Source organism: Ovis canadensis, chromosome X (genome assembly GCF_042477335.2).
Source record: "Ovis canadensis isolate MfBH-ARS-UI-01 breed Bighorn chromosome X, ARS-UI_OviCan_v2, whole genome shotgun sequence".
Classification (NCBI taxonomy): Eukaryota; Metazoa; Chordata; class Mammalia; order Artiodactyla; family Bovidae; genus Ovis; species Ovis canadensis.
The window spans coordinates 129,343,700-129,367,184 of record NC_091727.1 but is presented as its reverse complement, the minus strand read 5'-3'; the positions used below and the strand labels follow the sequence as shown (position 1 = coordinate 129,367,184).

At 43.9% G+C, this 23,485-nt stretch overlaps 1 protein-coding gene across 4 annotated transcripts in view; it reads left to right on the top strand.

Annotated features, from left to right (window-relative positions):
• The window catches only part of ATG4A (autophagy related 4A cysteine peptidase), an 81,542-nt gene that overhangs the window by 39,984 nt on the left and 18,073 nt on the right, over positions 1-23,485 (top strand). For 2 of the 4 annotated variants that reach the window (XM_070292142.1, XM_070292140.1), the window contains 8 exons: positions 7,926-8,036; positions 10,928-10,999; positions 13,299-13,397; positions 16,060-16,161; positions 16,583-16,655; positions 20,085-20,164; positions 20,859-21,046; positions 21,169-21,247. In XM_070292142.1, the coding sequence (XP_070148243.1) occupies positions 7,926-8,036; positions 10,928-10,999; positions 13,299-13,397; positions 16,060-16,161; positions 16,583-16,655; positions 20,085-20,164; positions 20,859-21,046; positions 21,169-21,247 (804 nt within the window). The remainder of the gene's footprint in view (positions 1-7,925; positions 8,037-10,927; positions 11,000-13,298; positions 13,398-16,059; positions 16,162-16,582; positions 16,656-20,084; positions 20,165-20,858; positions 21,047-21,168; positions 21,248-23,485) is intronic. The other 2 variants (XM_070292141.1, XM_070292143.1) reach the window with 1 other exon arrangement.

Here is a 23,485-nt window from a genome sequence, read left to right as displayed (position 1 = left end):
CAATTTTTTTGTCTTTTAATTTACATACTGGCTTGTTTAAGTGTTTGACCCCAGTCCCTACTACATATTTGCCTTTCCTAGTGGGATTTTCCCTTTACTATAGATTCTTACTACTTTTCCATTTAGAAAAGACCCTTTGGCTTTTCTTTTATTGTGCATTTAGTATTGAGGAGCTCTTTTAATTTTTGTTTATCTGAGAAGTTATTTATTTCTCCTTCTAAATGATGAGTTTGCTGGGTAGATTGTCCTAGGTTGCAAGTTTTTACCTTTTAGCACTTTAAATATATCATGTCACTGCTTTCTGGCCTGCAAGGTTTCTGCAGAGAAATCAGCTAATAGCCTTATGGAGGTTGCCTTGCAAATGACTTTTTTCTCCTGCTGCCTTTAGAATCCTGTCTTTATCATTCACTTTTGCCATTTTAACTATGATATGTATTGGTGTGGGTCTGTTTATCTTATTTGAGATCCTGTGTGATTCCTATACCTGTATATATGTTTCCTTCTTCAGGTTTGGGAGTTTTCAGGCATAATTTCTTCAAATACATTTTTGATCTTCCTTTCTCTCTCTTCTCCTTCTAGAACCCATATAATGCAAATGTTTGGATGCTTAGTGTTGTCCCAAGAATATCTTCAGTTGCTTTATTATTTTTTAAAATTTGCTTTTCTTACTGCTGTTCAGATTGTGTGGTTTCCATTTTTCTGACTTCTAGATCACTTACGTGTTCCTCTGTATTACTTTGTCTGCTATTGATTCCTTCTAGTGTGCTTTTATTTCAGCTATTGAATTATTCATTTCTGACTGGGTCTTTTTTTAAAATATTTTCTAGTTCCTTGCTGAAATGTTCTCTGATTGCATCAATTGTTTTCCCTAATTCAGTTAACATTTTTATTATCAATGTTTTGAATTCTTTATCTCGTAATTTTTTTTTTTATTTCTGTTTTTTAAATCTCTTTTCTTTCTCTTTCATTATTTTTTAGGGATTGTCTCTTGCTCTTTCAATTGAGAGTAGTTACTCTGCCTTTTCATTTTGCTTGACTTTCTTGCCTCTATGAGTTTAGGTGAAACAGTTGTTTATTGCAATCTTGAAAGTGTATTTTTCAGTGGAACCGTCTCTATACTGTGTGTGCCCAGTGCGTTTGGTGTGAGAGCTGGATTTGATGTGAACACAAGTCCTTCCCGGTGGAACCATCTCTATACAGAGTGTGTGTGCTCAGTGCCTTTGGTGGGAGAGCTGGATTTGATGTGAACACAAGTCACATCTTTGCTCAGTGCACTGGCCACTATCACCTTGGTAATGGGTGTGGCTGGAGACAGAGCGGCTAGAGCTGGTGGTGAGTGTGAGACGGGACTTCCTCTCTGCTCAGTGGCTGTCACCACCCTCTCAGGGGTGGGGCCTGAGCTGACTGTTTTTCTCTCCTCCTCACACTAGGACCTTTGCCCCAGAGAAGGGGAATGCTAAAGCAAGTGGGGCCCCATGTGCTGACTGCCTGTATAGATGTCCACAGCTTCACTCAGACATAGCTTCAGGTGCAGATCCCCTTTGTCCCTCGCAGCCTTCACCACCCCTCCCCTGTCATGGAACGTCTCTACAGGAAAGACGGCGCCTGTGTGAACTCTCCGCATCTGTTGGGAGGTCAGCTGTGGTGCAGTGGCTGGTGTCAGACATCTGGGGGGTTCTGAGGCACTGCTTCAGTAAGAGCTAAGAAAGTTCCACTCAGACCTCTGTGTCCCATGGTTGAATCTTTTCCTCTGTCGTGGGCACCCCAGATCCAGTTCAGCACTATGGCATGGGTTGAGCAGGACCAGGGTATTCACTGGTCTCAGGCTGGTGGGCATGGCAAAGTGGTCATAGGAAACCCAGAGCTGCTAAGGCAGACCTCTCTCTGCCTTGCCTCAGGGGCAGTTCTTCTTTGTCTCTCACAGCTGATCACTGTTCCCAGCCTCAGCTGTTCCTGCCCTGTTGTAGGACTGCTCCATATGGCGGGTGGGGCCCTTGTGATCCCTCTGTGTGTAGCAAGGTGGGGGGCGAGCCGTGGTGGGGTGGCTGCCATCTGAGATGTTTGAGTAGGTGTCAACAGTGGCCATTGCTGCCCCACTCAGGCATTACCCTGGGACTTGGTCACCTCTGTGTCCAATGGTCAAGTCTTTTCCCTGGTTATGGCTTCCCCAGATCCAATTGCTGTGCCATGACACAGAATAGACAGGATGGGAGTGTCGCTCGGTACTTTGGGCTGGGGTGCATGGCTAGCTGGTTGTTGGAAACCCAGAGGTCTCAGAGCAAATCTTTCTCTGCCCTGCCTCAAAGACAGCCAATGCATACCCTCCTCATGAGTAGAGTCCAGTCCTCTGGCCAGCCAAGGGGGCTTGTCTCCTCTACATAGGACCCTAGGTCTGGGGCACCCAGTCTGTGGCTTGACCTGATCACACCCCACCTATGAAACCTCCCTTTTCTTCTGATTCCCCTCCCAGGGGCACAGGTCTTGACCTGATTACTTTTCTTCCCTTCCTACTGAATTATGTGTGGATTGTTCTTACAACCTTGGTTGTACAGGAGTGCTTCTGCCAGTTTCCAGTTAGTTTCAATGAGAATTGTTCCACGTGTAGGTATATTTTAGATGCATTTGTAGCAGGAGGTAGGCTCCACTTCTTACTCCACCATCTTGATCTCTTCTCTCCCACTTTCCTTTCTTATAGTACTTATTGTTGTTTGTTTGCAGACCTATCCTCTCTACTAGATTAAATGCTTTGGATGATGGAGGCTACATCTCAGTGATGTCTTTTCCATTGTGCTTAGCATATAGTATGCATGTGTGTGCTAAGTTGCTTCAGTTGTGTCTGACTCTTTGCAACCCTATGCCCACCAGGCTCCTCTGTCCATGGGATTCTCCAGGCTAGAATACTGGAGTGGGTTGCCATGCCCTCCTCCAGGGGATCTTCCCAACCCAGGGATTGAACCCACACCTCTTAGGTCTCTTGCATTGGCAGGTGGGTTCTTTACCACTAGCACCACCTGAGAAGCCCCCTTAGCACATAGTAGGTACTCTGTAAAAGTTTATGGAATGAGTATATTAATTTATATTCAGCCCTTACCATACCTTATGCGAAGAGTTGACTCATTGGAAAAGACTCTGATGCTGGGAGGGATTGGGGGCAGGAGGAGAAGGGGATGACAGAGGATGAGATGGCTGGTTGGCATCACCAACTCGATGGACATGAGTTTGAGTGAACTCCAGGAGTTGGGGATGGACAGGGAGGCCTGGCGTGCTGCGGTTCATGGGGTCGCAAAGAGTCGGACACGACTGAGCGACTGAACTGAACTGAACTTACCATACCTGTCTCCTGTGACCATTTTCTTATGATTTTGAAGGTGTGACCTGAAAATATGTTGAATGTGAGTATATTAAACTAGTAATTATACCAAAAAGGAAACAGACTGACAGAGAAAAAGTGAGTGGTTACTAGTGGGGAGAGAGATGTGGGAAGGGGAAGATAAGGTTAATGGGTTAAGAGGCACAAGGAACAGGAAGGAAAGTCACTCAGTCATGTCTGACTCTTTGCAGCCCCATGGACTGTAGCGTACCAGGCTCCTCTGTCCATGGGATTTTCCAGGCAATAGTACTGGAGTGGATTGCCGTTTCCTTCTCCAGCGGATCTTCCTGACCCAGGGATCAAACCCAGGTCTCCTGCATTGTAGACAGATGCTTTACCGTCTGAGTCATATAATAAGCTACAAGTACATATAGTACAGAACAGGGAACATAGTCAATAATTTACAATAACTATAAATGGTATGGGGCTTCCCTGGTGGCTCAGATGGTAAACATCCTGCCTGCAATGCAGGAGACCCAGGTTCGATCCCTGGATCGGGAAGATCCCCTGGAGGAGGAAATAGCAATCTACTCCAGTATTCTTGCTGGAGAATCTCATGGACAGAGGAGCCTGGCAGGCTACAGTCTATGGAGTCACGAAGAGTTGGACATGACTGAGCAACTAACACTTTCACTTTTTTTTTTTCACAAGCAAGATACTCTGTGGTGTCTCAGGTTTTTTCTGGCCATGAGACTCTGTGACCTTTTGATGTCCCTTTAGAGTCTTTTTATTGTTTGTGGGGAACAAACCCCACAGAATCTAGGAGACTTGATGTACAAGTTTTGTTAAGTGCTATCAGAAAATCTGTTATTTAAAGTGATTTTTTTCGTTTACTTGCCGTTTTACAAAATAACCCTTACAAATATAGTCAATCACTGGAAAGCACATTATTCAAGTAAGTCATCAGCAAAAAGGGCAGAGTGAAGACTTCTGAAAATTCTGCCTATAATAGAAATGAAAAGAATTGGCAAAGACGATCAGAACCAACTTTTGCAGCACTCTGGAAATTAACCAAAGGTTTGCACCAGTCTGTGGAATATTCATTTATTCATGAAAAATGACTGCCTTATAATAGTCAGCTTTGTGGCATTTTCACTTGTGCTATGCCCATCTTTTGCTCTCCAGCTTTTCAGTGGCCTTGAGAATTCACAGCTTGCAACCATAGGGAAAGCCAGCAACCTGGTAATCCCTGGAGGATGCAGAACAGGTTTGAAACTCCTGTAAATCCTCATTTCTAGAGAGCTGTCATTATTTGATCTGTCTGGCAATTCCCCGGAAAACCCCACATGTAAAACTTTATTTGGCTTGACTTAGAGGTGCAGATAGCCTCCCCCTCTCTGGGTTGTGGGGGGGTGCTTTTCTGGAAAACTATTAGAGGCAACTGATTAACTTCACAGCTATTTGAGGAGTGGATAACCAAAAAGTTTGAAAGGTAAAGCTGAAGAATAATATATTTGTTGGCACTTTGAAAAGTTCAGGCATATTCTTGGGAACCTAGAGGACCACATGCCTGCTCAGGGATGTGTGCAGTCCCAAGGCTATGTGCATGCTCAGGAAAGACCTGAGCAGGCCCTCAGCTCTCACTCTGGCTGACCTTGGCTCTGTATAAGCAGAAAGGGACGACTAAGGCAGAGTTAATCAACTGCCTGGCTGAGTGTTGAAAGCATGCCCTAGCATGTACACAGAGCGTCTTGGCCAAGACTGGGAGATGTTTCGGTTCCAGGAGCTTATGGAAATCTTTTTCTCAGTTATTATTTGACTACTAAGCTAACCCAGCAGAGACTTCAGTCTTTTTTAATGATTATTAAAGTAGAATGGAACAGAGTGAAGCCTGTTGCCCATCAGACCTTATAGAAGCTGACTCTTGGTACACCAAGCTGTAATATTGGTAGCTCTGCTTGTATAGTTCCTATGTCTTTAAACAGGTTGAAAGGGCGAGGAGCTTATATAAGTCTGATGTCTTGTTTGTTAATTTTAAGGTAAGACAAAAGTAGTTTACGAAAATTTTTTTCAGAAGGATTGCTGTTAGTGAGAAGTGATTTGTTTGGAAATGCCATTTCACTTCTGCACCTCAACCACAACCCAGTTGGCTTCATCTTTCTGAATTCTTGTGGAAGATCAAGTCCCCTTTCCTCCCCTAGACTCCCTTTTATACACTCTCCTCATGTTATCGCTCTGTACTTCTGTTAATCTCATCTTCTGGTCTGGCTTTCTTTTGTTTCATCCCTGTAGTTTTCAACTCAGCCTGGTTATGGGCTGACGCACTGCATTCTTGGAGTCCATTTTCTAGAGACTCTGGAAGAATAGAGACTGTAATTGCCCTTTTTCCTGGCCTGGGGGTGAGGGGTGTAAGAGCAAGAGGAAAATTCTTTGGCTATCATTTTGGTCAGAGCCATCTCAAATGAAGCAGTGCAGTTCTCACAGGCTGTAAGGGGCTGTACTAATTTGACCAGATAACTGGGCAGTGACTCACTGAGACAGGGTTGGCGATAGAGAATTTTTTTTTTAGCCAGTACTAAAAAAAGACCCAAGGCTTATATGCATACATGCTGTACATTCATCCAATACCACCTTCCTCATCCCTACCAGGGGAATGCCCGAGAGGTTGCCCCTTTCCCGCACTTCTCTCAAATTGCTTATTTTCTGACTCTCCCCTCCGCTCTGCCCCCCTTTTCTAGGCTGCACTGGATGTTTGTTTTAACCTGATTTCTCTTGCCTGTGAGGGGTGGAGAATGGTGTGGGAAGGTACACAGTGTGATTTACGCCACCTCTGTCCACCACCTCCTGGGGATGGCCTGACCTGGATGATCATTTTTAGCCTGCTATTTCCTGAGCAGGGGCCAGGGGCTGTGGCCAGGGGCAGAAAGGCTAAGACTGTGACACAAGCTCCCTGGCAGATTTGGCAGTGATGAGTTTTCACTGGGGAATGAAATGGCTGTCTCATTTCGAACTTCTGTACATTGGAAATAGAGCCATGGCTGTGACCCTAATGATGAAAACATCTTGAGGAGAAAGGCTACCTAAATCCCTGAAAGATTGGACTTCTGTCAGATATTTCAAGGAGGGCAGTATCCCCGGGTAGTTGTGTTTCAAAAATTATAACTTCAAACAAATTATGACTTCAATGTATACAAATTATACAAAGTATAACGTCAGCCTCCAACCGAGTAGTCTGTTTTCATGATCAGATAAGACTCATTTATTTATTTCTAGGAAAGACCATTTATTTCTATGAAAACAGCATGCTCCTGCCTTAGAAAACAAAGCCAGAAGAAAGCAATGTGTCCTTTCAAGGGAGCTCAACACATCCCGCAATGATATTTTTTATAGGAAACTATTCCCTTGGTGCTCTTAGGGGCTGATCTGGGAGAGCCCTTGCAGCTACTGATAGCTGCACAAAATGGCCCCTACTGGCTCTGAGCTCCCCTCCCTGTAGGGTCTGGGAGCCTCCAATTGCTGAGATGATAAGATGTGTGCTCGGTTGTCTCAGCTTTGAACTTGAAATATGATTTGTCATTGAAACAGTACCATAAACTATGAAATATACTAACAATTTCATTTTTCTGCTTATAGGTTAAGATAGATTTTTCTGGGCTGACTCGGAAACTTACTTACCACCTATGATATTCTTTCTTTCAGAAAATGACTGGCTTGGCCAAAAAGTTTGTTCAGGTTTTCCCATAACCTCACATGGAAAAATCTGAATGAACTTGTTGGCCAACTCAGTACTTAAAGGAAACTTGTGATAAGGTCCTTCCCTTCACAAGTCAATCTTGAGTCTTTTAGCAGATCCTTTCCCTGCAGGCAGTACAGAAGTGAATTTTAACTCATCCCACATTACCTGGACATAAGTTCTGAGAGTGTGGCCTTTGAACTTATGAGATTTAATTGTATTTTGTTCAGTTCTTGTCTGTTGAGAGATAACCATGGTCATTTGTGAATCCCAAGAACAAGTTCTATTTATCAGTTGCTTCAAGATTCTTCTTTGTAGAAGTTGTAGGTGAATAAAACACTAAATTACTGATAAAACATCTGGACTTCCAGCTAAAATATTACATTTTCAGAGTTGTATATATAGTGTTTCAGGCTTGTCATAGCCCCCTTCTAAGCCACCGGCTGCTAGAAACCTCACATTAGTCCCTGGGGTCTGATTAGACATGGAAAGAGGTCAGGTATGCAGGTACTATTGTGTCACCGTGTACTACACTCACACTAAGACAAGCTAGAAAGTGGCTGTTTACAAAGAAAGCCCCATTAGAACAAAATGTTTGATGTAATTGTGACCAAAACATCATTCAGAGATGGTGCCAAATGGGACCATGAGAAAAAGAAGGTCTTAACAGGTGGTCAAAGGAAATCCCTCTCTTAAAAGATTTTGAGGCCCCATAAGTGTCTTTGTTTCTCAAGCAGGAGGATTTGCTTCCATTAGATTCCAGTGGTGAATCTAAAAAAAAAAAAACAACTAATTTTTACCTTCAGGACAAAGGTAATAATTAATAAATCATAGAAGCAAGTCCCCTCTATTACATTTTGCTTAGGTTTCTTTCCTTTTCAGTTTTATCCAAGTATGAAAACCAGATTACTATTTTTGCTGACTACCTAGAAGAGTTTCCAGATACAGATGAGCTGGTATGGATCTTGGGAAAACAGCATCTTCTTAAAACAGGTAAGGTTTGGTTGCATTTGTCTGTGAGAACCCAAATGAGATGGGTGCCCAAGGTTGAAGTCCTACCCTGTTTTCCTTCTTGGGTTGATAAGGGGTTAATGCTACTGCTAGGCAGATTTACTTTACAGCTGGAGGAGTTTAAGCCTCTGGCCCCTTTCTTGCATGCAGAGACCCTTCTGAGGCCCTAGCAGTATGTTCACATGGTCATAGGTATTTGTACAATTTGAAAAAGTCATATTTTTTTTCTTAAAGGAGAACGCCCCAATTCTATAAGTCTCGGGTTTCAAAAAACATAGACCGGCTCTGGATATTACTAACCAGTATCTAGTCTTTGATGACTACATACTTCTCATTCCTCTCATGTCCTGATGAAAAACCCTGCCACCCAAGGGACTTCTAAACAGCCCATGGCTGTCACAGTCTCAGATACTGAGAAGTCTTATCGTTTTAGAGCTTTTGCTGACTGTGGTACTATCTCAGTTTTTTCTGATTTTGTACAGAACTTTTAGCCACTGCAGCTATATGGAAAGGAGGCTTGGCTTTCTCTTCCTTACCATTACATTCTTATAGATTGAGAAAGACCTTTTAACCTGAATGTGCTAACAACCCCGCACATAGACAAAACCTGAACTTGGAAAGAGGCAGCTCTGAGTTTTGTGTCTGAAGAGAGATCCTCTTTGGAGGCCCTAGCATGGAGGGAGGGACAGGAAGAAGCTGACCAAAAGGCAAGAGAGGGGGGCCTCCCTGGTGGCTCAGTGGTAGGGAGTCCACCTGCCAATATAGGAGACATGGGTTCCATCCGAGATCCAGGAAGATCCCACATGCTGCAGAGCAACTAAGCTTGTGCACCCCAGCCACTGAGCCTGTGCGCTGCAGTCTGCAAGCCACAACTACTGAAGCCAGCGTGCCCTGGAGCCCGTGCTCTGCAGCAAGAGAAAGAACCTGTGCACTGTGCCTAGAGTGTAGCCCCGCTCACCGCAACTAGAGAAGAGCCCATGTGGCAACGAAGACCCAGCACAGCCAAAAAGAAATACATAAATAAAGGGCAAGAGAAGAAGTTAGCATCTGCTAATTCCATTTGAGTCTGGCTCCATCCTTTTGACTGGAAAATCCTGAATAGTGGAGAGCACCTAGTGCTAACAATGAGGAGACCTTTTGTATTCAGGCTCTTCTACCTTGGAGAAGTCACTTTCTGGATCTTAACTCCTTTTGCCAGTAATTAACAGGAGAGGGACTGCAGGTGATCTCTTCTAGTTGTGCATTTCCCGACAACAGGGATCCCCAAGTTGCCAAATATGCCCAGTTTCAAATGTTAAGTTGGAAAAGCCCTGTCAAGGTGAAACTCTTATTAAAGTCTAGGGCTTCCCTGGTGGTCCAGTGGTTAAGAATCCGCCTGCCAATGCAGGGGACATGGGTTTCACCAGGAAGATCCCACATGCCACAGAGCAGCTAAGCCTGTGCACCTGTGCTCTAGAGCTCACAGGCCACAATCACTGAGCTCACATGCTTAGAGCCTATGCTTCACAACAAGAGAGGCCATTGAGAAGCCCACGCGCAACAATGAAGAGTAGCCCCCACTTGCCACCGCTAGAGAAAGCCTACACAGAACACTGAAGACCCATCGTAGCCAGGAAATAAATAAATCTTTACAAAATGCCTATACAACTTTCCCCAGCCTTTCTAGCATATAGGCAAGCCAGAAGACATAGAGAATATCAGGGGAAGGAGTGAGGGGCATGAGCATTTGTGACAAGGGGATAAAATAATAGCTAACATCTCCCTCAGGTTTATTGTGTACTGTACCATGGAAGCTACTGCCTTCCATGTAGTGTTATCTTGTTGAATACTCATCTCTCTGTGAAGTGGGTGCAATTCTTCTCCCCATTATATAGATGAGGAAACTGAAGCTCAGAGAAGTTAAGTAACAAGGCCACACAGTTGGTAAGGAGCAGAATCAGGGCTCAAACCCAGGCAGAGCATGACTCCAGAAGTCTTACTCTTGACCATTTTACATCTGCTTCCCATACTGTGCTAGGCGCTGGCGACATGAAGGGGAAGAAACATCCAGACAGCTCAGCTTTCTGATTTGTTCAAAGGAAAGGCAGAAGAGAAAATAGAGACTATTGGTTAACACCGAATTGCCTTTTCTTGTTTTAAAGTGCAATGACTATAAATTCTGTACAGAATTATGAAGATAGATGTGTTTTGAGAAGGAGGAGAAAGAAGCCTAAGACAGAAGCACACCTAAGTACAGATGGGCATGTGGAAGCCATATTTGTGGCCACTGAAGTAAATTTACACCGTAAAATATATACAGGAAAGCATGCTTTGAAAAAAATTACAAAAGCATTTGTGATGTTATATCACCATTTAGATTATTAGAAATGCCAGTGCACTAATTTCTTACACAATTAATTTGCTTAGCAGGGACATCTTTTTAGTTAAAGATTTATGTGCACACACAAATGCCAACAACCTATCCCTCGTTTTAGGTAACAGACTATGGATGCTGATGAGAGATCCAGCCAACTATCAGGCAGGGGCTGACTGCCTTGTCATTAGGTTGCCCAAGATCCTTGCTTTTCCTGGTCTGTGTCTTTTGGCCATGTGATCTCAGTGTTAAGTACCTGCTGGGGCTATGGAGTTCAGTGAGGAGATAGGAGCCACTTAGCATCATTGTAGCCAGTAGCTCTGGTCAAAATATATGCGGGAGGAAATACTGAAATTATTTGGCTAAAATGAGATTGCATTTCTTATGAATTTCCCTTAACCTCATAACAATGAAAATGACTGGTTATTTGAAATTTAGTTTGCCCCTGGCTCAGAAATCAAAGACAGATATCTTTAGATGGGATATGGTGATTTAATTTTAATTTCACATTTAATTACAGAAAAATCTAAGCTGTTGTCTGATATAAGTGCTCGTCTATGGTTTACATACAGGAGGAAATTTTCACCAATTGGTAGGTATATCATTTGTTATACTGTGCTTTCTTCCTTATAGATAGCTTTCCTGAGGTTATCAGTGATATCATGGAAACCTCAGAATTAACAATTCACTATGGTGAAGAATTTAATTTGGGGGAGTAGTTGATTAAGTCTTATGCTTCATACAGAAGTTTCGTTGCCAATGTGCCTCAGCATGTATGGTTCCGTGGTGTTAATGTGTAATGCCGGTTTACTTTTGAGCCCACCTCTAAGTGTTTGGGCACTAGAGATATTGTTTTAAGTCTAAGAGCAACGAAACAGTCACACTTTTAACTTGATACAATCCACTGCTTTATGGAGTTATTTGATTATTAAAGATGACTGTACCTTGAAGGAAAGAAAATAATTATCTTGCTTTTTTTTTTCTTCCTATGATATGAAAACACTTTGCCACTGAGAAATGAATTATAGTGGATATCCTTGGCAGTTAAGAATACCAGCTGCTGTCTAGAAAAAAGGACAGTTTAATGAGCTAAGTAAATAGTATCCCTCCAGAGAAAATTTGTAAATGTTTGCAAACAGGGTTACTTCTTTCTAATCTTGTGGTCCTATAGAAAAGGATCACCAAACTCAGTTGGTGGAAGCTATTCTCCTAGAGGAAACCTGTCTGACTGATTTTGTTTTGGGACTGGACCTAATAACTGGACTGAAATCTATCTTTCTGATAAGTGTGAAAAATGAAGTTCACACAGACTTTCTTTTTTTTTTTGCTCTCCATAGGAAGTACCTGAGTAAAATACACAAAAGAACAATCTTTACTACTCTAATTCTAAACTGTTAATTTTTTTCTGGATGAAGAGATCTTTGCAAGATTTGAAAACATTTGCAATTCAACTCTGACAATGTTTTGAAAGAGATGATCCCTTCTTTATGTGGGCTTCATTGCATATTTCCATACTAATCTGGCCTATAATCCCACCATTAGCAAGAGCCAACGGACTCTGCTTCCAGCTGACAAGTTGGCTCAACTCTCCTCATTTTGCTGTAGCAACTCTCCTTCAGTCCCCACAACAAAAGGAAAGGAACAGCCATCTTGGACCACTTGTCTTACATGGTTGATGATGTCATTCATGGTTAGTCTTGTGAGACCATGCTTATAGCATACTTTTCCACTTCTGTGTTGGGAGACGAAGCAATGAAAGCATAATGTCTCCTCTGCCATCCAAGTTGTCTCACTTCAAAGTACTTTGAAAAAGGATATTGAGTGCTGCCCCCCGACCGCGTGCCCGGCCACATGTATAGGATTTTTGTTACATCAAGTGTTCTTCAAATGGAACCTGTTGTCTTATTAATTGGTTTTATACCTTTTAAAAATATAGTATATTTCTAATTTATTAATAGTATTTTATATTAGGGCTTCCCTGGTGGCTCAGTGGTAAAGAATCCACCTGCCAATGCAGGAGACATGGGTTCAATTCCTTGGTCAGGAGGGTCCCCTGGAAGAGGAAATAGCTGCTCACTCCAGTATTGTTGCCGGGATAATCCCATGGACAGAGGAGCCTGGTGGGCCCCAGTCCATGGGGTTGCAAAGAGTCCACTTAGAGACTAAACAACGTTATGACCATACTCATTATACCAAATATTTACATCATCTTGAATGGGCGGTAGAATACTTTTATAGATACTCTCTCATATAATTCTTACAGTATCCATTGATAGTAGGCAAGGTATATGCTATTATCTCCAGTTTACAGATGAGACTTAGATTAGGTAACTAGAGACTGGTCTTCTGATGCCTAACCTAGGACTCTTTCCTCTATTTACATTCTCCTTACCATTCAGAGCTTCATAATGTATATTTAGAATGGTCAAGAGCTTCCCAGATTTCCTTGACCATACTGATGATCAACTTTGGTAGCATTTATTCTTTAAGTCAGATAAGATTGCCTTCCTCTGGAAGTGAGCTGTGAAAAGCCAGATTTGGTCAGGCAGATGATGACATGTCATGGATTAAGTGTTGGTAGTCATACATGGTAGTCAGTCATCTACCAAAATTGAATGCATGCCTGGATATCTCTAAGCAGAAAACATACATGGCAGGTTTTGTTCATTTGTTTATTTTGCCTTAGGTCATAGAACCCGTTTTGGTTAACTCAGCTTTATCTTTGCAAGTTCTACCCTGTAACAAACCTTGTTGGATATCTGGCTTTATCTCTTGCCTCTCTATTCTGAGTATGTGTGCCTATCTATATTGTATGATTCTCCAATATGCTGATGTTTCAGGAAAGGGCAATTTAATGAACTCACGTTCATTCTCATCCATTTTGCCAACAGGGGGAACAGGCCCTTCATCTGATGCTGGCTGGGGATGTATGCTACGCTGTGGACAGATGATGCTGGCTCAAGCCCTTATCTGCAGACACTTGGGAAGGGGTGAGTTAAATTTGTTCTGTCTCGGAGACCTCTGCAGTCACATTTACTGCTGATGGTTTAGCCTTGGTGCTAAAGGGAACAGAGCTGCAGGTCCTGAAGTGCTCTCTGTAAGCCCAAGTGGTGGGGCTGACAAGTCAACAAACCCTCTCATGAGAAGGAAACAGCTGGCATTTCCTTGTAACTCACTAAGCCAGAGAGTTATTTTCCTGGGACAGAACTGAACATTGAGTCAAGTGTATCATAGAGTTTCCATCTTCACTATTGTTCACGTGAGTTCTTAAACAGGTCAGATAACAAAAGGAGCCGGAAGAAGGTGTGGTGGTGAGCCTGTTTTTTGACCTCATTTAAAATATTTGTCTGGTGAAAGATGTCAGTAACCTAAGGGAAGTGCCTAATGAGGGAACCAGTGCTCTTTTGGTTTGGGTTCACTGATGAGGTCTACTTGATAATGAAGGAATCCTTAAATTAGCTTTCTCAGGAGGCTGCTTTATTAAGAACTTTCCAACACAACATTGTAAAGCAACTATATTCCAATAAATTAATTTAAGAAATAAAAATAAAGTTTAAAAAAAGAAAAAGTATATGAAGTGATAGATGTGTTAAGTAGATTATGATAATCATTTCACAATGTATAGGTTTATTAAATTATCACATCATATATCCTTTTAAAAATCATGCTGTTTAAGCTAAATATATTCAATTTTTATTTGTCAGTCATACTTCAATAAAGCTTACAAAATTTTTTAAATAATAAAGAGTACACACTATCTTAAAACTAGAACCTTCCAGTAATCATTGTTGGAACACTCGAGTCTTGCTTTCTTAAAACATATGCATACTTCCCGTGGGCTGACCTTGGTTAGATGCCAGTTCAGGAAGTTGGGTGAAAGTCTGGTTTGCCTTGGGGATGAGGGAATGAAAGGCCATCTTGGATGAGATTGGGCTGCTGAAATCTTCAGCTGTTACTCCTTGAGATTCAGAGGTACAACAACTGACTCCCTTTCCCTGACTGTACAACCTCACACATACTCCTGCGGTTACCGGAGAAGACTGGAGAAGAGTCTGGGGAGGCTTTAGGGCTTCATGCCTTTTTTTCAGGGTTTAGAATGTCCCGTGCCTGCATCCCCTGGGTAGTATCATAATTTCTGTTTAACAGATGTGGAAATTGAGGCTCAGGAAATAAGGTGACTTGCCCCAGGCTGAACAGCAAGAGTCATGGATTTGGGAATAGAATGCAGGTCTTCTGTCTCCTTGTCCAGTGATTTCTCTACTGTACACATACTTCTTGGAACAGATCCATTCTTACTGTTTTTACTTTCTCATTTATGAAACACTTCAAGATGATTCTTCTGGAAATGAATCTTGTGGAGAGCAAACTGGGGAGTTTTCCCCACAATCAGCAGTCTCAATTGTTTTAATGTAAAAGCAAGTAGCAGGAAGAATGTGGAAATAGATCTCATAGCTAAGATATTCGAATGAGAAGATGTGATTTTATAAAGTATTTTGGAGCATTTCCTTTTTGGTTATTTTGCAGTTGAGGTGGGGTATTAGTTGACTTATCACTGTCATCAGTAAATATTTAGTGGTACATACCAGCCAGCTAATCAGGATTTCCCCCAGAGTCAGACAGTTCAGTAGCTGGTGAAAAACAGTTGAATGCTGTTCACCCTCTGAAGACTGCTGGATATAAAGTTTAAACATTTGGTTTCAGAAATACAAAAGTAAAGAGAACCAAAGACTCTGGAGATAATGGCCTTTGCCTTCCAGTAGATTTCACTTGTGAATTCAAACACTTTCTAAAACCTCAGGAGAGAAATTTCTGTCTTGGAAGCCAACTAAGACTCAGAAATCTCTCCCATTAGACAGAGTTCCTAGAGCTGAGGGACTGGGAACAGTGTGTCCTGTCCACAGAGGTAACAATGAGAGTTTTTTCAGAGTTGTCTTCAGCAAGTCATAAGCAGCCCCTGTAGAACTGGGGGGCTGTGCCCGAGGCACAGATCAGATCTCTACAGGTGTAATTATTTTAGTTTTGGTCATAAGGAAACCATCAACACCTGATAACAAAGGTATTTGTTTTTCCAAAGCTCAATGTGGCCTTTTAAAAAGGCTGTGGAAAAAATGGCAGTGTGCATTTCTTTAAAAAAGCCTTCTTATTTGCAAATTGTTTTTATTCCCCTGGAAATACTGGTGTGTCAGGATGGCACTTCCCCTCACCCTCCATGAGACTCTTGTCAGTGCTGCTGAAATATACAAACCAAAGCCACTGGTGTTTGTGTGGACGTGAGACACTACAGTGTCTGAATGAGACCTGGATATACTGCTGGGTTTTAAGGTGACATCCTGGTCACTGAGTAGCTGACCAGAAAGGGCTTGTATCCCTGTTTTCAAGTAATATTTATCCAACTCCAGCTCATGGGCAAAGTCAATTTCTTGGTCAATTTCTTGTCTTGTTTTTACTTTACACCCACTGAGTCTCTGAAAGAAATCCGTTTCCAGATGTCTTGGTCATCAATATTAAAGATACTTGGGAGTATTCTGACCTGATCGTTCCCACTTTCTAGATGTAATGCCTTTGTTTTCCTTCTAACCTTGTAGTCAGAGTAAGACTGCAGAGATAACAAATGGTTATAAACATGATTTTAACTCTTTTTTTCCTAAAAAGACTGGAACTGGGAGAAACAGAAAGAACAACCCAAAGAATACCAACGAATCCTACAGTGCTTCTTAGATAGAAAAGACTGTTGCTACTCTATCCATCAAATGGGTAAGGTCACATGAGTAGTTTAAAGCCTGTCTTTCTGTTGCATAGTCCAATTAAAAGGAAAGAAACACTGAAATTCAGCTTACTTTGCCTGTACTTGCTTTTCTTTTTTTTTTAATTTAAAATTTTTTACTTCATGTGGGATCTTTCATTTTGGCACATGGAATCTTTTAGCTGTGGCATGTGAACTTAGTTGCATCAGTTCCCCAACTAGGGATTGAACCCAGGTCCCCTGCATTGGGAGCTCGGCATCTCAGCCCCTGGGGCACCAAGAAAATCCCTGTACTTGCTTTTCTTGTCTCCTGCTTTATATGTGGCTCCACTAAGTCATCTATCTGCTTAATTATTTATGCAGAAAATTAGGAATTTGTGGTTTGTTGGAAGACCTTTCGCTGACATGTTTATTTTTTCCACATGAAAACAGCACAGATGGGCGTAGGAGAAGGGAAATCAATTGGCGAATGGTTTGGACCAAATACAGTTGCACAGGTGTTGAAGTAAGTAAAAAGGTTGGGCGTGAGCCTTATTCTACTGTCTCCTATGCCTGCCTCCGCCAGCTCAGTATCCCATCAACCAAGCGGTTCTTGCCATCCCAGTGAGCCACCAAACATCTGTACCCTTTTGCTCAAATACGTCTTTGAAGTGTGTAATGTGTGTAGACAACTGTCTTTGTTTATCAGAGTTGTAGTCATGAGTACCAGTCCAGGTAGAGGCCCTTCAGGACTCATCCCATATCCCCTCGATAGATTGGTGCTCAGACACTCAACCATCAGCCTGAGGGTTACTTTGAAGCCAAAGGGTTTGTACTAAGGATGAGGGGGAAGCCTGAACCAGCCTAGGGAAGGCACAGACTCCCACCTTGTATGGTATTTTAAAAAAATCTTCATTGATTCATTCAACAATTATTGGGCACCTCTACTATGCTAAGTATTGGGTGTACAAAAATAAATTAGGTATAATTCTTGCTTCAAGGAACTTCCACCTATTGGAAGACACAAACCCCAAGGGAGTCTTGGAATCAGTTTGTCATCTTTTAGTTAACTCAGGGTACCCCAGCATGGTCCTTTTGCTGCTGTCCTATTAAGTCCCAGAATTCACCTCCCACAGCAAGAGGCAACATGGAGAGACCAGGACCAATGCTTTGGAAATGAATGGGGTGAGTGGCATTGGCACTTACACCCACAGGCCACCTCACCTATTGTCACTCTCCTTCCTGACAGCCTATTACCAAATGGAAACTTCATGAGGGCAGAAATTGTGTTTTCCTTGTTCACTCCTATAACATTAGCACATTAAACCACCTGCTACCTGTAGTGAAGTGAAGTGAAGTGAGCTCCCTCAGTCGTGTCTGACTCTTTGCGACCCCATGGACTGTAGCCCACCAGGCTCCTCCATCCATGGGATTCTCCAGGCAAGAATGCTGGAGTGGGTCGCCATTTCCTTCTCCAGGGGAACTTCCCAACCCAGGGATCGAACATGGATCTCCCGAATTACAGGCAGGTGCTTTACCCTGTACCTGTAAGTGCTCAATAAATACCTGATGAATGAGTGAATGAAAATGGCAGCCAGAGTTTGATGCTGATTTAGGCATCAGATTTAGGCATCAGAAAATTGAAACCATCGGAGAAGGCAATGGCACCCCACTCCAGTACTCTTGCCTGGAAAATCCCATGGACGGAGGAGCCTGGTAAGTTTCAGTCCATGGGGTCTATGGCGTTGCACAGAGTCGGACACGACTGAAGCAACTTAGCAGCAGCAGCAGCCTTCTTTGGTCAGAGAAGGCATGGCACCCCACTCCAGTACTCTTGCCTGGAAAATCCCATGGATGGAGGAGCCTGGTGGGCTACAGTCCATGGGGTCGCTAAGAGTCGGACACGACTGAGTGACTTCACTTTCACTTTTCACTTTCATGCCTTGGAGAAGGAAATGGCAACCGACTCCAGGGTTCCTGCCTGGAGAATCCCAGGGACGGGGGAGCCTGGTGGGCTGCCGTCTATGGGGTCGCACAGAGTCAGACACGACTGAAGCGACTTAGCAGCTGCAGCCTTCTTTGGTAGCTACTTTAATTCTTAGGCTCTCTGGAGCATGATGACAGGACCTGCTTCATGCAAAACACAAATGGGGCACTGTTTCAGTTATTAGCCAACCTTCAGTGAGCTCGAATGGTTTGGAAATGTGCTTGTGAGGGGAGTAGTCTGGATTTCTTGGGGACCCAAGTGAAACGTATTATCTTGGAATCACCCTTTGCTAACAGTGCAGCTTCTCTGAGGCCACTTTCTTACTTTAGTCTGTAGTGCGTTTTGGGCCATTGTTGCTCGGGTGAGGGAGGATCTGGTGGTATTTTAGGAACCACTGCAAGAAGCCAGGGTAGAAAGTATAAAAAATTGGAATGGCTGTGCTGATCCCAAAACCTAGTTTGATATGGTTGGTTTATAAATGACATCCCTCAGAATTTGCTTCTTTCTTCTAAAATTTGAACTTCCCAGTAACAAGTAAATGGAAACATACATTTTAAAAAGAATTTAGGTGGATTCTTACTCATCATGAATGTTATTATAAGGAACAGCACTATGTGATGATAATGATTACATTATTATTATTTTGGGGAAAGATAAAATGAATGAAATGAAAATATAATGGTAACTAACCTCTTATTGGGAGCTACTTTAGTTTGGGAGAGAATGTGTTTTTGTTTCATTTTTTTGGTCATTGAGACTGGGCTTTACCCCAAAATCCCATAGTAGCCAGGTTAAAAATGTCTTCTTCAAACTGGCTAGAGAAGAAAATAAGGGAGAAATAGATAACATATTTTACTCAGATAATCTCTCTTTTAACTGGGTTTTCTTTCTAATCTCCTCTGAAAGTGAAAGTCACTCAGTTGTGGCCAGCTCTTTGCAACCCCATGAACTATACAGGCCATGGAATTCTCCAGGCCAGAAGACTGGAGTGGGTTGCCACGCACTCCTCCAGGGGATCTTCCCAACCCAGCAATTGAACTGGGGCCTCCTGCATTTCAGGTGGATTCTTTACCAGCTGATCCACCAGGGAAGCCTCTGAAGTCACGCAATTTAGTACGCTCTATGGTTCTATGTCTTCAGTTCTTGACCAACAAGGCCCAGCAAGTCTCCTGGGACAACATTCTTACTGCACTTGGGGAGGGAACGAAGAGATCATCTCCTCTATCTGTTTCTCTCTCCCTCTGGATTTCCCTGGGGCTTATTCTTTGTATTATATATGCTTCTAAACAAATACACACACACACACACACACACATATACATATACACACAGGTATGTGTGTGTGTTCGTGCTAAGTCATTTCAGTTGTGTCTGACTCTTTGCAACCCCATGGACTGTAGCCCACCAGGCTCCTCTGTCTATGGGGATTTCCAGGCAAGAATACTGGAGTGGGTTGCCATTTCCTTCTCCAGGGGTCTTCCCAACCCAGGGATCGAACCCAGGTCTCCCACATTGCAGGCAGACGCTTTAACCTCTGAGCCACCAGGGAAGCCCATATATATATATTTAAGTAACAGTTTTCCTTTTTTTTTTTTAAAGCAATAAGTCAGAATGTCTCACATTTAAGAAAAGAAAACAAAATCTCTTGGGAGCAGGTGTGCTGGTCCTCTCTTGCCCAGTAGGAGTAACATCATTTTTCGAGGCAGCCTGTTCCATTTTTATAAAAAGTAAGGCCTTCTTTCTGAGGTTCAGAAACAGTGACTCTGGCATTTTCAAAGTCCCTGGACGTGGAATACTCCAGAGCTTGGTCAAAGGAGCCAGACCTGACCTGAATCCCACAGAGAGAACAACTTCTGTGTGGCTCAGCATTCGGTAACTTCTGGAACACTGGACTTATGTAGGTGGTACTATTTTCTGCCGAGATGTCCATCTTCCCCAATTGTGACTTCATTGTATGTTGCTTTGCAGAAAACTTGCTTTATTTGATGAATGGAATTCCTTGGCTGTTTATGTTTCAATGGATAACACCGTGGTCATCGAAGATATCAGTGAGTCCTTGGCTGGTTTACCTTCTCGGGTGGTTGGGTATGGAGGTTCTTCTTTACCATTGAGAACATGTTGGGGGAAGAGAGGGAGAAAGAAAGACAAAGTGAGAGAGAGAGAGAAAGAGAAAGAGTAAATACACATGCTCTCTCTGGCCTGCCCCTCTAGCAAGACAGGGGAGCACAGGGCTCTGGTTAATCATTGCCTCTGCCCTTTTTTCTCTTCCCTTTCAGCTTTCTGAAAGGGGAAGAAATGAGAGGATCTTTGGTGTGCCTCAGTGAAGTACCAGATTCTTTCCCTGCAGGACACCCCAAGTGCAGATAATCAGTTAAACCAGCCGTGGGTCTTCTCTGGCCTCCCCCGCCTCCACTGTACTCTCCAACATGGGGCTCAAGAGACCAACAGATCCAGTCCCTGTTTCCAAGGCCTTTGTAGCCTAGTTGACAAATGAGATTCTCCCAATGAGCCCATCATATCTGAGGAGACACAAGGAGTGTTCAGTTGCCAGAAGGAAGAGAAGTAAGGGCTGGACGAGTACCCTGGGCTTCCTGTAGCAAGTAGGGCAGCAGGGCCCCGGTGGCAGCGGGAAGGGCCTTCCAGGTGAGGACTGTCACGTCAGGTCTCCCTTAGTCTTGCCCATGGTGTGTCTCTTAGGGCTGGGTACCCCCTTTTTTACCTAGCCCTGTCTTCTGTTTCTAGAAAAAATGTGCCGCACCCTGTCTTTGAGTGCCGACACACCTGCTGAGAGGCCCCTGGAGTCTCTGACTGCTTCCACCCAAAGTAAGGGCCCCTCGGCCTGCTGCACGGCCTGGAAACCCTTGCTGCTTATTGTGCCCCTCCGCCTAGGCATAAACCAAATAAACCCCGTCTATGTCGACGCCTTCAAAGTAAGTCACACCTTTCCCCAAGCCGCCTGTGGCCTGCCCATCCCACCACCATCGTGAGCCCGGAGATCCGTGAGCAGCAGTCCACATGTGAGCTGAGAATCTTGCGTTCTCTTTCCCTCCAGGAGTGTTTTAAGATGCCACAGTCTTTAGGGGCATTAGGAGGAAAACCAAATAACGCCTATTATTTCATAGGATTCTTAGGTAAGAAAAGAGTAATCACAAGTAAGTCACCGTGGGCTAGGGGAGGGCGGGCCCAACAAGGTCTGCGTGGAAGACCAGGCAATTCCAATTAGGAGGCCCTGGCCTAGCCTGGAGATGCTGTGGCCTGTAGGCAGCTCATCCTGCCTCTAGCCTGGAGAGTAACACCTACCTGTGCCTCACAGAGACCAGTGTCTCCATCTCTTTGCCTCTCAATATGATGGTTCCATGGCTGTGTTCACACTGGACGACCCCAAGGTCACAGCATTGCTTCAGCACCTCTTTTTCCCTCTGGGACCCAGGGCAGCAGGGCTTCACTTCCCCGGCCTTGCCGATCCCCTCCTTACTGGAGCTTGGGCAGTTGGGCCAGGAGCCATCCTCTGACTTCCCAAGACCACACAGCTGGGCCTGCTAGCTTATTGTTCAGAGGCTTGACTGGGTGGAAATTAGAGGAGGTGAAAACAGAGGTATCCCTTTTATGATAATGGAGGCTCAGCCTTAAAACAACTAAGCAACTGTGGATCCTGATGAGCAGCCTGACATTCCTGCCTCAGTGGACACCTCTGGAAACCCAGCCATCTTCCTCACTAGCTGTGACCAGAGGCATTGAAGGCCCTTGGCACACAAAAGGAGCAGCCCGGCTCTTCCCAAACTTTCATGTGCACACGAATCACCTTGAGATTAACACGCAGGTTCAGCAGGTCTGGGGTGGAGCCTGAGAGCCTGCATTTCTCTCTAGGTAGGGCAGATACCGCTGGTGCCACACTTTGAGTGCCAGGGGCCTGGATACCTGGTTAGTGCCGCAGAGTAAGGGAGCGATGTGGCCAGGGAAGCGGAATAGCGCCACCTCTGGCCAGAGTGGGCTCTGAGGAACTTGCGAGTTTAGGGTACAAAGGACAGCCAGAGCAGGCCTGGGGAATGGTGTGAGGGATGTGCAGAGGACACGGTGAGATGAACTTGGCCACCCTCCCAACCCGTCTCTTCCTCAGAGATTCAGGGAGGTGAGGTGAGTGGGAACAGACAGACCTGGCCCCTGTATGTGGCCTGCCTCCCGCTGGCTCAGTGTGTGACAGTAGGAAAAGAGAGTCAACTCTTTCAGTCTCAGGTTCCCTTTATGGAAAATAGGGCTGACCCCCAGCTCACCATGTTGTCACCTCACAGTAAAGCACTCAGTAAAGAGCCAGCCTGAGCCCAGTGCTGCTTTCAGCTGCTTACTCTTCTCTCCTTAAGGTGGGGTTTCCCTGCAGTTGCTGGGCTCGCTCTTGAATGCTGCCACCTCCTGGTCTAGTTTAAGAACTACAGCTTGGTGGAACATTTGAAAAGTGGAGGCTTTTACTTTCTAAATCTTCCCTGGTGACTTAGAGGTTAAACCATCTGCCCCCAATGTGGGAGACCCAGGTTTGATCCCTGGTTCAGGAAGATCCCCTGGAGAAGGAAATGGCAACCCACTCCAGTATTCCTGCCTGGAGAATCCTGTGGACGGAGAAGCCTGGTAGGCTACAGTCCACGGGGTCGCAGAGTCAGACACGACTGAGCGAGTTCACTTACTTACTTTCTAAAGTTCAAAACCCAGTACTTGGAGTTTTATAAATTTAGATGTTCTCTGTTTCTAAGCTTCTGGGTTCCTGTCAAAGAAACTGTTGCAAAAATCTAATTCCTATTGTCTGTGCTTAAAGACAAACTGAAAACAGATTGGAAAATAATTGTGGAGGGATCTCAATGAATTCCTGGGCACCCTGGCCTCCTTATCCCAGGTTACCCAGAGAGAATTTGCCAAGTTGCCATAGCCCTTCTTCTCTTGGGGGGCCACTGGGCTGGGGAGACTTTGGTGGAGTTGGACTGCTTATGAAAGAGGTGTGACAATCCCCAGTTCCCAAAACAGAGGTTTACATAGTGTCCATTTGCCCATTAATTTCATAAATCTTCTGTTTAACCTTTACTTGAGGCTCTAAAGTCACCTCAACTCCCCCTTTCTGGCTCACCCAGTTACTGTATTAGGTTTGGGGTGGGGGACCAGATTGATAGAACGTCTGAAGGGAGGGGACAGATGAGAGCTTCCATTTTCTGAACCAGGAACTCTACAGAGGGTACTCTCTCTTCCTCCATCCCCCTTTCTCTCTCCATGTATGTGTGTGTATATATATATATTAAATTATATATATATAGTGGCCATGATAATGGCTTCCCCAATGGCTCAGCAGGTAAATAATCTGCCTGCAATGCAGTAGATACAGGAGATGT